Below are 15,346 nucleotides of genomic sequence, written 5' to 3'. Positions count from 1 at the left end.
TGTGGGATACAAATGCAATAAATAAGTAAATAATGAAATAAATTATTGTAGGGATATGGGAATGGTTGTCCTTTCAAGTACATACATTTTATTACTGATTGTGCATGTACCCATATTACTCATTATCCTTGCATGCACACTCCAGTTACTGCTTACATTGATGACGGAGCTGTTATATGTGTAGGTACAGGAGGGGGACCGGAAGGGGGGGGACGGCCCAAACACTTACCTTTCAAGTCTCCCCCTTATGCGGGGCCAGGCTCTCATTGCCTGGATCCTGGGGGGCAGGTGGTGGTGATGAATGAAGAGCCTGTGTCGGTGCCTAAGGCACAGCCGCACCAGCAGCAGGCTCTCAGCCTCACTGAAATTTGGATCGTGTCACAGGTGCTCCATATTTTTCAGTGAGAATAGGTGTTGGAAAACAAGCGCCTTATATGGACGCCCTTGCGTGACGGACGTCGTTTCGTGCACAGTTCCATATATGGATTACCATCCCATATATGGCCCTATCAGCACGTGGATGCCGTTGTAATCATAGACGTCCCTGATGTGCATGAATGGTTGTTATGCATGCGGGCCCTTGATGCGTACGGAACTTGCCTTATATAGATCAGTATGAAGCGCGCGAACCTTTTCACATATACACAATATGCATATAGCTACATATTCAGTAGGTACAGTGCATGCAGTTCCGGACATCCAGATAGGGCACATATGAGGAATATTTGGTGGAGCACCATGATCTTCCTGTATTTTATGCGTATGAACGTTCCTCATATTTCCCATACCTGGATGTTCAGAACAGCATGCACTGTACTTGCGGTATAACTATGTACATTGTTTTACTACTTCCTGATTTGGTCGTTTTCACCTGCGATAATCGAATGTGTAAGGGCGCCCTGTTTACTAACCTCCTTTATGCGCCCCTCATTTGGTCGTTTGCAACAGGGATAATCGATTGTCGAAAAATGTCCATACTATTTTTCGATTATACCTGCCTGATTTTGGACGTTTTCGTAAGGACGTCCTAATTTGTACTTGGACGACCTTTCGATTATGCCCCTCCACGTAAGCCACATTGAGCCTGTAAGTAGGTGGGGAAACGTGGGGTACAAATGTAACAAATAGATAAATAATTTTTTCATTCTCTTCAGACCAACCTATGGTCAATGCCAGCATTTGTTGAAATGTTAATTCAGGACATTCTTTATCTTTGCGTTTCACTTCCCGGTGTAAACTCTCATTAGCCAGACCTGTGACCAACTGTTGTTTCAAAACCTCTACATCTGCAATAGCAGTTGGCTTCCTGGCCAGAATCCAATTCATCCATTCATTATGATCACATCCGAAGGACTGCACTGTTTCCTCAGGAAGTTGCTTTCTGGAATAGAACTCCTTCTTGTGGATATTTAAAGGGACTCTATCCCCAAACTCTTTAGTTAATCTTTTAAACAGTTCTTCCACATCTTGTTCCTCTGTTTCTTTAATCATTTTTATCACTTCTGCTGCTGGACCTTAAGATGATCTCGTACCACCTCCCACTGATCTTCAGGAGGTACATGGAGAATTTTTAAAGCAGATCTAGTGTTTTTCACCCACTGTTTCACTGCTTGATCTCCGTTTACTGGATGACCTGCGAAGTCCTGAATCCTTTTATCTTGAGGCATATACAATGCAGGATACTTTGACTGTGTTTCATTCAGCTTCTCAATCACCGTTCTGTACAAAGCAGACGATTCCATTCTTTCTTTCTTTTTTTTTCTTTTCTCCATTTTGTATTTATTAAATTTTGTAAGAAAACTTTCAATACAAAACCAAACCCCAGTGCAAAACCCAACAAAGTAACATAGTAACATATTACAACTGACCTGATTCCTATGCTCAACTGTCATGCTCCCTCCCCCCCATTTATTTTATTTATTTATTTGTGACATTTATATCCCACATTATCCCAAACAAGTTTGAGTTCAATGTGGCTTACAATAAACAGTATAGGATACATAACAAAGAATAATGCATAAGAAAGTAATTTGTTATAAGAATCTAATTTTACAATACAATATCATAAACATACTGGGATACACAACCCACCTTATTATAATCCTTAGAAAGAATTATAAGTCTGGTTCAATATGGTATAATTCCTCACAATCCTACTGTCTATCCCCAAATAATGTTACATAAAATTTTCCCCAAATGTCAAACTACTACCCTTACAGATTTTGATACCAGTGGAGAAAGGGTGTCCAAGTTCTCTGAATGGCAGCCATCTGACCACATCTTTGCGCTGTAAGTTTGCTAAGATAATACACCTCCCGCAAAGCTCTCCTCAGTTGAGGCATCTGTGGAATTACCGCAGTTCGCCAACATTTTGCTGTTTCCTGGTGGAGAACCTCTAAGCATGGGAGAAACGCCTTTGTCATCTCCTGAGGCATGGCCTCCGGCACCACATGCAACAAAAATAAAGCTGGATCCGCTACTATACCGAATGAGAACATGGTGAAAAAAATCCCAGCCCAGGACTTCCAAAACAACCCAATTAGGGGACAATCCCACCAAATATGGAAATATGTGCCCTGATTCCCACACCCCCTCCAACAGTCCTCTTTTTGAACAGGAAAAAACTTAGCTAAAGTCATGGGTGACCTATACCCAGTGGTGTGCTGGTAAATTTTTAACAACAGGCTTTCTCCCCCATCCACCTCTGCGCCCCCCATCCACCTCTGTGCGGCACCCCCCCCCCCCCCCCCCCCCCCCACACACACACAAATTGCAGAGCTGGCTATTCCCAGGAAGAGAGTTAGCTGGTAAAGTATTAACAACATGTAATTTTATTATACATTATTGGTACAAAGGACTTCTGTAGCAACCAATTTACAAACAATATAAAAAAAATACAATATTCTTTACTGTAAATTCCAAATGGCCAATTGATTTTCACACAATGCTTTGGTTGATTTTTGCCGCACTCTTGTATCTGTAGCCAACCTATGTTTGCTATTCATCCAAGATTTAACAAATGGAGTTGCATCCCAATCTGCTAACTCTTTTCCCAATAAATTTATTGACATTAAATGTGAGATATGATTTACTGTCAGACTATTTCTCACCCTCGTACAAACTACATTCATTAAACTGAAACCTCTTTCAGCTTCAGCACTACTGACTGCAATAGTGCTAGCTATTTTTCTAGCTTCCTGGATAGTTGAAGGAACTGGAACATCTTTTGATTCTAGATTACTGTCTACAAAATCTCAAAAATCATTCAAGTCAATGTCATACTTTAAAATTTTATTTAAATGACACAATTTCTCTTCACCAGCTATCCATGGTGAAGTTAATTCTTCATAAGGCCAAGTAGATGGTTCTAGCACATCAAAACAGTCAATATTAACAATGCTTTCATCATTGTTTCTGTCTGGTAAAAGACGCAAGTTCATGTGTTGAATTACATTTTCTAATAACACATTCCTTGGAAGAGCAATGAATTTACTACTTTTAGTAAATGGAATATCTTTAAACTTTTCTGACTTAATCAAATCCTCAATTTGAGATTCATGCTTTTCAGCACCAATCCTTACATTTTCTAAAGCTCTTATGGTACGTTTGATCAATTTGTGTGCTTTTTGGATGTTAGTTGATCTTGACTACAATGCAGTTGAAAGTAATGAAAATTCCTCAAGAATATCAATCATTAAAGCAAGGTCTTGCAAGAAATTTATGTTAGCCAATCTCTTTGCCAAACCAGAATAAGCAGAAGAATGGGAAAAATGCACATATAATGCAGGATATGCACACCACACAGCAGTAGCAGCTCGTAAACTACATGCTGCCCATCTTGGCCCTAGTACTCGACCAATTTTAATAATTTCAAGTTCAAGTTCTTTAGCTATAGCTTGTAGCTCAGTTTGATTTTTATTAGATTGGTGATAAATAGAATATATTTTATCTAAAAATATTTTAAAATGATTTACTTGCTTTATTTCAGATATTGAATCATCAAGTGATAGTTGCAATCGATGATTTAAACAGTGCCAAATGATGATTTTAGGAAATTTTGCTAACAGCTTTGCAGCTTCTCCAGACTTTCTTCCCAGCATTGTATTAGCACCATCAGAACAAAACGAAATCAAGTTTGCTTTCAAATATTCAATATCAAAGCCATAGTCATTTAATGTAGACAATAATGTGTTGAAAATGTTCTCTGCTGTGGTTGATACCAATTCTTTTAAATCAACAAATACCATTACAGGTGCAGGGGCAGATTGAATTGCACATTGGAGATAAATCACTAGGGTGCTTTTCTTTGAAACTGTAGATGCCTCATCAATTATGATACAAATTTTGGCATTCTCTGCTATAATATTCTTAAATATTTTCATCTTAATTTCATTTGCAATGTGTTCTGCTATTCTTGTTGCACTGTAACGTGTATGCAAACAATTGCCTACATCAACTCCATTTTTCTCTTGTAATTCAATTGCCCCTTCTATATCAGACAGAGGCCTATTACGTTTTACTAAACTGTAAATAGTATTAAAAACTTTTACAGTAGCCTCAATATTTTTATTATTTAGTTTATGCACTAAACTGGAAATTGAGTCATTAGCTGATTCTTTTAACAAATCTTGAATTTTAGCATGAAATTTAGAAACGTCATGTTCCCTAATTTTTTTCCGTATAGAAGCTTGCCTAGTAGTTTTATTACTGCCATTTAGGGTTACTAAATATGCACTCCATTCCTTGGACACATGGACATGCTTTCCTGCTGACACCCCTAAATGCTGAACTTTCGAACAATCCTTACATCCAAATTTACTTTCTTTTATGTCAAGCCATTCGTACTGTTTTGTAAACATAGATAATTGTTTCTCAGTCCAACAATCTGGAAATGCAAGATTATCTGTTTTTTCTTTTGATGAACATGATGGGTTTTCTTCAATAACTGGTTGTTCAACAGATTTAACATTTGTTTCTGCTGGCTTCTCTCTACAATGACTTTCGTTCCCATCATTTTCAGTATCTGTCCTCATGTTCTTCACTTTTAAATAACTTAATAGATCACTCTGTCGTTTTCGCATTTTAGGGATCACAATCTGAAAATAATTTGTTACATTTTAATTTATAAATTTATTTATAGTAGAATAAATAAGGTAAAACAACCTACGTAGGGTTACCATTTTTGTGGAGCCAAAATAGAGGATACAAAATTTAAATGGTTGCTAATATATCTTTGCTAAAGAAATATTTAATTGTAGCAAACGTGTAATTGGATTTTACTTAACACACATCAAACTACTTTTCAAAAAAACTTCCTTCCAGATTTGAGTTTGACTGAGTCTGGAGCTGATAATGTAACTTTATTATACATTATTGGTACAAAGGATATGCACATGGTTTTGCTTTTTAAACCCAAGGTAAATCCTAAGTGTAGTTGAACAATAAACTGTGTTGTTTCTGACTTTACTTGTTTTGGAGTGCTTTGGGTCCTCCTACTGATCTGTACATGTGCTGTCTGGAATTTTGGAAGAAAGAAATAAGGAAATAAAAATTAAATTTTGGACGTACTCTGTAGAAGTTGTTTTCTTTTGCAATGTGATGTGATGGATGCCTGTTCTGGTGTATGAATATGTGATAATCTTTGAATAACTACCTATACTAAATGGCTATGGCTTTCTGAACATATGGTATCATTAAAGGACAAACTTTTAAATGCTCAGTTGGGTATATATCATATATATGCTAATCTCAAATGTTTCAGACATATCCATCTATTTGCTCCCATGATATAACTGAATTCTATTATTCTGTCTCACTGTATTTTCAAATGTAAGCCGACTTTCCTTGGAATAATGTGTGCTAAATGTTTTTTTTTTTTTTTTTAATCCTTTATACTCCTTCTTTTAAGACACTGCCTTCCTGCTGGATAGTGATGGCACAAGGAAAGCAAGTTCGGTCCAGTGAAGACTAACTCAAAATAACCTCGCTAGAAAATAGTAATGAAATCTGGAGTGTCCCCAGGTAGTGTACATAAACCAAAAGCTGCCTGAACTGACTGTTTGTTAGAAGGAAAAATGGCCTCAAAGAGCTCACTGATATGGTATATATCTACGGAGGTGAATCGGATCAGTTTAAATCATCTCACCCCAAACCAGGCCAAGGCTTGGGGTGAGATGATTTAAACTGCCGCAGCAGCAGACAGTGCGATTGGTGCACACGGACTCGTTCAGCAGACACAGGCACAGGACAAGCCTGGTGGTACTAATTATCTAAGATAAGTGCCGGTTTTGTATTTAAGCACATTCTACCAATTGCTTAGCCTGAAGTTTATAGCTCAGCCAATCCTGGAGTTCATTTGATGTTACATAATTATTGTATGTTTTGCCACATGTTTTCTGTGGTTTATACTCCAGTTTTGAACGTTTTTTTTACGTTCTGATGATGAAGAGAGGATCTGTGTGATCCGATTCACCTCCGTAGATATATACCATATCAGTGAGCTCTTTGAGGCCGTTTTTCCTTCTAACAGTCAGTCAGTTCAGGCAGCTTTTGGTTTATGTACACTACCTGGGGACACTCCAGATTTCATTACTATTAAGTTATCACAAGAACAAAATATAAGAAAACCAATATGGGCTGCATTAGGGCCTTATATAGTGCATTTATGTATTATGTATAAACAAAAGAAATCTGCATGAAACAAAATATTTATTTTGACTAATAAAACCACTTCCCCCTGAAACATGTTCAAAACAGAATAATCCATTTGTGTATCTAAAAGGTAAACTTCTACAAAACAGATAAAGATCTGATTCCATGTGTGACCCAGATGAAAGGAGAGTTTAATTCTACTTCCATTTAATTTCAATATATTCCATCAACTTTGTAATACCAGGCTTCCCATGGTAGATTACAACAACAGCCGAAGATGAACCCATCAGTAAACAGGATATCCCCACTGAAATTTGGCCATCTGTATTGTAGACAGTGTATTTATTTATTTTTATAGTGTAGAAAAATGAGCACAAAATACAGAGTTTAAAATTGCTGTTTCTACCAGCTATAATAATTTTTTAAGATGCGTGTTACTGATATTTGATTGTTATTTCATGAAATTTATAATGGGAAGCTTTCAAATAAATTAAAAAGCTGTTCAATAAGTAAAAAAAAAAACCCCAAAACTTTTGACCTCTACTTTTTAAGGCACTACTACCTATCCAATTGAAACAGCTTTAGAGTTGTTACAGAAGATGCAGCAGCTCATAGGTTTGCTTCTTTGGTGCAGCAGCAGACTGTCTAGAGGAGGAGATGACAGCTGGGGCAGTGAAAACAGACATTTTTTATCAAACTGGCTTCTTTACCGTGGAGTAGATAGGCAGCGGGCAGCAGGCTCAATTTCACCTCCTTCCTTGGTCCCAGCTCCCGACAGTGTCCGCTTTGACTGCCGTGTCCTGCCTACGCGGAAACAGCAAGTAAGTTGAATCAGAGTAGGCCGTAGGTGGGACGTGGCAGCAGTAGGACCCCGACGCTGGCATGATCTGATCCTGTTCTACCGGTAGGAGGATGGGACAACGACGACGACAACATCATGCAAGGGAGGGAGGGCGCGGCGATGCAAGAAGAGGGGGAAAAAAAAGGGCAAGGGCAGGGGAGAGAGAGAATCTTTTCCGGAGGACGACGAGGACATGCAAGGGAGGGAGGGAGGCGGGAGTCGATGTGATTTTTTGGTTCATGGCAGTGCAGCGGGAAGGACAGGGCAGGGGAGAGAATATCCGATCCTGTTCTACGGCGGTAGGAGGACGACGACGACGACAACATGCCAGGGAGGGAGGCGGCAAAAAACACGATGGTGCAAGTGTTTTGGGGGGGGGGGGGGCGGCGGCGGGCTACGGGGGACAATGCTCCATTGTCCATTGTCCTACCTCCTCCCTCTCCCCCAACAAACGGGCCCAGCAACAAGTGTAAAATTCTTACCAGACAGCCAGGAAGCTACACAATCGCTGAGCTGCAGGAGCGCTACATGACCACCTCTTGCCTAGCCTTACCAGTGCAGCACGAGGAGGCAGGGGCTGACACACCACGCATGCACCAATATCAGATGACAGCTGGTGTGTTTGGGCATGCGTGATGCGTTCCTTCAGCCTTCCGAAGCAATTTTTGGAGAAAAAAAAAGTCCCTGCTGATGGCTTAACAACCGGCTCGCAAAAAGCTTCAAAAAGTAAGAGCCGGTGCGAGCCGGCTCCAGCACACCACTGCCTATACCACTGGTATAACGATTTCATCCCATTTTCTATCAAGTTTGCTGATAGAAGCAAAGCCATATTATCATGTACAGATTCCCATTCTCATGCTGACAATTTCCAACTCAAGTCAGTCTCCCACTGCCTAATAAAAGATGACATCTGTTCTTCTTCAACTGAGCCTAGAAAATCATAACGTGCTGAGATCATTTTGGTTGACGGAGGCCCTTTGTTAAAAATTCTTCAAATGGGTGTGGAGGTTTAAGCCAGTTCACCCTGTGCATAGCACTGCCCAGGAAATGTGTGATTTGAAGATATTTATAAAAAATCTCTTTTGTCCAGATTGTACATCTTTTGTAAATCGGAGAAGGAGACTAGCACGTCCCCCTCCTGAATTATCTTTCCCAGGTGTGTCAGCCCCTTACTCTCCCAATCCTGAAGAGCAGACCGTGGCCACCCTTCAATAATAGGTCAACACTGATAGTAACATAGTAGATGACGGCAGAAAAAGACCTGCACGGTCCATCCAGTCTGCCCAAGATAAACTCATGTGTATACCTTACCTTGATTTGTACCTGTCTTTCTCAGGGCACAGACCGTATAAGTCTGCCCAGCAGTTTTTCCCGCCTCCCAACCACCTGTCCCGCCTTCCATCACCGGCTCTGGCACAGACCGTATAAGTCTGCCCTCCCCTATCCTCGCCTCCCAACCACCAACCCCTCTTCCCCCCACCTGCTCTGCCACCCAATTGTAGCTAAGCTTCTGAGGATCCATTCCTTCTGCACAGGATTCCTTTATGCACATCCCACACATGTTTGAATTCCGTTACCGTTTTCATCGCCACCACCTCCCGCGGGAGGGCATTCCAAGCATCCACCACCCTCTCCGTGAAAAAATACTTCCTGACATCTTTCCTGAGTCTGCCCCCCTTCAATCTCATTTCATGTCCTCTCGTTCTACCGCCTTCCCATCTCCGGAAAAGATTCGTTTGCGGATTAATACCTTTCAAATATTTGAACGTCTGTATCATATCACCCCTGTTCCTCCTTTCCTCCAGGGTATACATGTTCAGGTCAGCAAGTCTGTCTTCATACGTTTTGGAACGCAAATCCCATACCATCCTCGTAGCTTTTCTTTGCACCGCTTCCATTTTTTTGACATCCTTCGCAAGGTACGGCCTCCAAAACTGAACACAGTACTCCAGGTAGGGCCTCACCAACGTCTTATACAGGGGCATTAAAACCTCCCTTCTTCTGCTGGTCACACCTCTCCCTATACAGCCTAGCAATCTTCTCGCTACGGCCACCGCCTTGTCACACTGTTTCGTCGCCTTCAGGTCCTCGGATACTATCACCCCAAGATCCCTCTCCCCGTCCGTGCCAGTCAGACTCTCCCCGCCTAACACATACGTCTCCCTTGGATTTCTACTCCCTAAGTGCATCACTTTGCATTTCTTCGCATTGAATTTTAATTGCCAAACGTTAGACCATTCTTCTAGCTTCTTCAGATCTTTTTTCATGTTTTCCACTCCCTCCGGGGTGTCCACTCTGTTGCAAATCTTGGTGTCATCCGCAAAAAGGCAAACTTTACCTCGTAAACCCTTCGGCAATGTCACTCACAAATATATTGAACAGAATCGGCCCCAGCACCGATCCCTGAGGCACTCCACTACTCACCTTTCCCTCCTCCGAGCAAACTCCATTCACCACCACCCTCTGGCGTCTGCCCGTCAACCAGTTCCTAATCCAGTTCACCACTTCGGGTCCTATCTTCAGCCCATCTAGTTTATTCAAGAGCCTCCTGTGGGGAACCGTGTCGAAAGCTTTGCTGAAATCTAAATAGATTACGTCCATAGCACGTCCTTGATTTAATTCTCCCGTCACCCAGTCAAAGAATTCAATGAGATTCGTTTGGCACGATTTCCCTTTGGTGATACCATGTTGTCTCGGATCTTGCAACTTATTTGCTTCCAGGAAATTCACTATCCTTTCCTTCAGCATCGCTTCCATTACTTTTCCAATAACCGAAGTGAGGCTTACCAGCCTGTAGTTTCCAGCCTCTTCCCTATCACCACTTTTGTGAAGAGGGACCACCTCCGCCGTTCTCCAGTCCCTCGGAGCCTCTCCCGTCTCCAAGGATTTATTAAACAAATCTTTAAGAGGACCCGCCAGAACCTCTCTGAGCTCCCTCAATATCCTGGGGTGGATCCCGTCCGGTCCCATGGCTTTGTCCACCTTTAGCTTTCCAAGTTGTTGATAAACACTCTCTTCCGTGAACGGTGCTCTATCCGCTCCATTCTCAGGTGTACTTTTGCCAGTCCCTAGCGGTCCTTCTCCAGGATTTTCTTCTGTGAAAACAGAGCAAAAGTATCTATTTAGCAAATTGGCTTTTTCTTCATCATTTTCTACATAGCGTTTTGTTGTATCTTTTAGTCTCACAATTCCGTTTTTAGTCTTTCTCCTTTCACTAATATACCTGAAGAAGTTTTTGTCTCCCCTTCTTACATTTCTAGCCATTTGTTCTTCCGCTTGCGTCTTCGCCAGACGTACCTCTCTCTTGGCTTCTTTCAGTTTCATCCGGTATTCCTCCCCGTGTTCCTGTTCTTGAGATTTTCTATATTTCTGGAACGCCAACTCTTTAGCCTTTATTTTCTCAGCCACTTGCTTGGAGAACCATATCGGTTTCCTTTTTCTTTTGCTTTTAGTTACTCTCCTTACATAAAGGTCTGTGGCCCTATTTATTACTTCTTTCAGCCTGGACCACTGTCCTTCCACTTCTCGTACGTCCTCCCAGCCCATCAGCTCCTTCCTCAGGTATTCGCCCATTTTACTAAAGTCAGCACGCTTGAAATACAGGACTTTGAGTTTAGAGTGTCCGCCCTGCACTTCAGCCGTCATATCAAACCAAACCGTTTGATGGTCACTGCTTTCCAGGTGTGCACCCACTCTGACATTTGACACACTATTCCCATTTGTGAGCACCAGATCCAACGTTGCTCCCTCCCTCGTGGGTTCCGTCACCATTTGTCTGAGCAGAGCACTTTGGAAAGCATCCACAATCTGTCTACTTCTTTCAGATTTGGCAGACGGAACCTTCCAATCTACATCTGGCAGATTAAAATCTCCCAACAACAGCACCTCTCTTTTCTTCGCCAACTTATGAATATCAGCGATCAGATCTTTATCTAGTTCCTCCAATTGTGTCGGGGGTCTGTAGACAACGCCCACGTGGACAGAGGTTCCATCCTCTCTTTTTAAGGTGATCCATATCGCTTCTTCCTTTCCCCAGTTTCCTGTCATTTCAGTCGCTGCGATATCATTTCTCACATACAGAGCTACTCCTCCACCTTTACGCCCCTCTCTGTCCTTCCTAAAAAGATTATAGCCTGGTATGTTTACATCCCATTCATGGAAACCATTGAGCCATGTCTCTGTGACTGCAACTATGTCCAAGTCTGCCTCCAACATCAGGGCTTGAATGTCATGAATTTTATTGCTTAGACTATGAGCATTTGTGGTCATCGCTTTCCATCTACATTTCCTAGTATGTGTTTTGGTTTTAGTGATTTGGGGGTGTCTTTTCTCTTTGGGTACCTTCTTATCTTTTTGTTCCACCTTCCTTGCTTTTTCTTCTGCCTCAGTTTTATTTTCAGGAACATCGCAATGCTGTAGTGGAGCAAAAGAATTTTGTAGTGGCAATACTTGTGCTGGTGGATGCTTTTGTGTCACATGACGAAGTCTGCCTGAGCCTACTGTGAACCATCTGTTCTTATGTGGTTTTATTCTTTGAGGCAGTGGTGAGAAGTTATGATTCTGCACAGTCCTATAAGTTGCTTTAATTACATCTAATTCTTGCATTACTTTACAGAGCTCTTGTTTTAAAGTAGATAGCTGAAGACAGATAGGACAAGCTTTCAGTGTCCAGATGATTTGCCTTGAAACTAAAGCACCACAATTATTGCAGAGAATAAAAGTCATCCTGATTGGTTGAAATGGGTATGAACAGGTGTACTATGTTGGAGTTAACAGGCTGCAAGACTGCCTGTGTATGATTGAGGAGTAAAGTTAATGAGGTTTGGTTTGGCTATAAATGAGTGGAAAACCCTGGGGTGGGTGGGATTATAAGTCCCCAAGTGTCAGCTAACTGCTGTTTTATCAAGGGAATTCTCTAGCTGGGTGGGACCAGGACCAAAGAATTTCCAATTGAATTAACCTTTAAAATTGTCTAAGAATATAACTTTTTAATCTAAATATTCCCAATAATTACAGCTGTGTAAAATGTTACTTTTGAGTCTCAAATGAATTCAATGCTGTTTTAACAGCCTCTCCTCTCTCTTCCTATCAATCAGAGCTTGGCAGGACAAGATAGAAAGAAAGAAAAGGTTTCACAGGGCTAATTAATTAATTAATTAAGCAATAAGCATTAAATTTAAGAGAAGAATCAGGTATCTCACCTCTAGCCTGAAAGTTGAGAAGTTTGGACTTTATTTTAAAGTCAGAATTTACTTTAGTGTGCAGGGGTCCAATAACCTGGAAAAATTTCAAACACAATTGGTTTGTCTCCCCCTTCAAGGCCAATCTATCTCCTGTTGTGCAGTGAAGTGGTGAAGTGATAGTGGGGCACATCGCACAAGCCTGCATCCTTTAAGCAAAAGACTAAACCACCACGCCCATAGGGCTAAGGAACCTTTAATGATGGGGTTTTGAATACCCCCTACTTTCCTTAACTGTCCAAGGAGTCCAAAACATTTGATTAGTGGTTATAGTACCCATCAGCTCCCCTTCTATCCGCACCCATGGCATTGGAGAAGTCAAGCCCCAAGCCATCAGGGTGCAAATTTGTGCAGCCCAGTAATCCCCCTTGCCTCCTCCTAATCAAAACTCATTTGGCCACTCTTGGGGGTCGTTTCTTCTAGATATATTGAAAGAATTTGTGTTATAACATCCCCAATACCCTCCTGGGAATAATCACTGGGAGTGCTGGACACAAATAAAGAAATCTTGGTAACAACAACATCTTGCAACCTGCACCTCTCCCTAGCCAGGTGTGGGTCAGACCATGCCATCTATCCAACGCTATGGACAATTCCTTCAACACCCCTTGATAATTCTGTACAGATCAGAAAATTTGGGACAAATGTTAAATCCTAAGTATCAAATATATTGCTTATCCTACCCAAATGGCAGAGATTCCTTCAGCACCTGAGCCCTATCTTGAGTCTAAGGTCACATTCAGGATTTCAGACTTGGTAACATTCATTTGAAACCCTAAAAGTGTGCTGTACTTGTATAGGTTTTGAACAATAAGCGGAAGCATGATCTCAGGGCTTGTCACTGATAGCAAGATATCATCTGCAAACAACAATATTTTATATTCAACCCCTCCCACCCATAGCCCATTGATGGCTGAGTTTTGACGAATATGGGCTGCCAATGGCTCCACCATTATTGCAATTAATAGGGGCGATAAGGGAGCCCTGTCTAGTGCTCCTCCCCATCAGGAAAGCCTGGGAGTATCCCCCATTTACCTGAATTCTCCCAGTAGAGCTGGTATATAACGCCATTATCTATGAGTGAAAGGAAGGCCAAAACCCCATCTTGTCTAATAAAGCAGTGAATTTCCACTCTACTCGATCGAACGCCTTTTTGGCATCAATCGCCAGTAATACCATGGGTGTCCTAGATTGCCCTGCATGCCAATTTAGTTGAATTGCTCTTTGTACGTTATCACCTGTGGTGCGATTGGGAATGAACCCTCACTGGTCCATATATTTAAGGTCAGAAATGTAAATATTTAAGTCTTTTGGCCAAAACATTAGCTAACAGTTTAACATCTAGGTTGAGGAGAGAGATCGGCTGGTAGGAGCCGCATAACCTGGCATCCTTACCTGGCTTAGGTAAGACAATGATACCAGCCTCCCCCATCGAAGCGGGTAAAGGTTTCCCTTCTAACACCGCATTAAAAACCTGGGTCAAAAAGGGAGCCACCAGCCCTCCAAATGTTTTATAGAACTTAGCCGTGAGACCATCCAGCCCTGGTGATTTGCCCTGTTTCGGGGATCTAATTGCACACCTAACCTCCTTGACTTGTATCTCCCAATCTAGAAACTCTACCTGACTTTCTGTGAGGCATGGGAAATCAACCCCTTCTAAATAGTGCTGCATTTCAGAAGACATCGCATTGTCTCAGATGTGTACAGGGCACTATAATAGCGTACAAGACAAGTTCTCAATTCTTCAGATTTAAAATATTCCCTGCCTTTCGCATCCCGTAGGGAGGTGACATGCGAAAGCAAATGCTGCTGTTTCAACTGGGACACCAGTAATCTACTAGCTTTATTGCCCTCTTCATAGAACACTTGCTTTACTTTATTCATATGATGTACCACCTCCCCCGCCCATAGAGCTTGCAAAGACTGACGTTTCTGAATCTGATGCATCAGTGCGGAGGTGGGGAACTGTGCACATCAGTGTTCTAACTCAGAGAGACCTTTTCGTAATTTCCTATCCTGACCTTCTCTCTGTTGCTTCAGCGTACTAGCCCACATAATCAGGCGGCCATAGACAAACGCTTTAAAACTATCCCCCACAGTCTCCAGTGAAATGTCAGGGAGGATATTATCAGTCATAAACAAAGGGATCTCCCTATTTAAGTCCTGAGTCACCCTATCATCATCTAGGAGGGATTCATTCAATGTCCAAAAGTGTAATTTCGAATCTTGGAGGTGTCCCCTGCATTGCACCCAAATTTGGGCATGGTCTGACCGCACTATATTTTCAATATCTAGCTTTACCACAGTGGACAGAATACTTTTATCCAGAAATAGTCTACACGTGAGTAGGAGGCATGTGGAGCAGAATAGTACGTAAACCGCTTATTTGTACCCGAAAAATACCTCCACGTATCTATTAACCCCAAATTTGTCAGAAACTGTTGAAAAGCTTTCCTACCCACCTTATGAGTGCTATCCAGAGGAATCCAGACTTGGGTGGAGTGTCACATTAAAATCCCCTCCTACAACCCAGAATCCCTTGGTCCACTGAAGCAGTGATCTCTCCAAATCTAAATAGAATGACCTCTGGCTATCGTTAGGGGCATAAATGGAG

General features: G+C 41.7%; 1 protein-coding gene across 1 annotated transcript; it reads right to left on the bottom strand.

Moving 5' to 3' along the window:
* Positions 1–3,013: 3,013 nt before the first annotated feature.
* On the bottom strand, positions 3,014–7,804 carry LOC115481977 (E3 SUMO-protein ligase KIAA1586-like). The gene is made up of 2 exons (XM_030221489.1): positions 7,362–7,804; positions 3,014–5,096 (listed from the first exon to the last, which is right to left on the bottom strand). Exon 2 carries the CDS (start codon positions 5,079–5,081, stop codon positions 3,648–3,650), a length of 1,434 nt encoding a protein of 477 aa, XP_030077349.1. The 5' UTR covers positions 5,082–5,096; positions 7,362–7,804; the 3' UTR covers positions 3,014–3,647.
* Positions 7,805–15,346: the final 7,542 nt, after the last annotated feature.

This window comes from Microcaecilia unicolor, chromosome 1 (genome assembly GCF_901765095.1).
Source record: "Microcaecilia unicolor chromosome 1, aMicUni1.1, whole genome shotgun sequence".
Taxonomy (NCBI): domain Eukaryota; kingdom Metazoa; phylum Chordata; class Amphibia; order Gymnophiona; family Siphonopidae; genus Microcaecilia; species Microcaecilia unicolor.
This window is presented reverse-complemented; position numbering and strand designations above follow the sequence as displayed.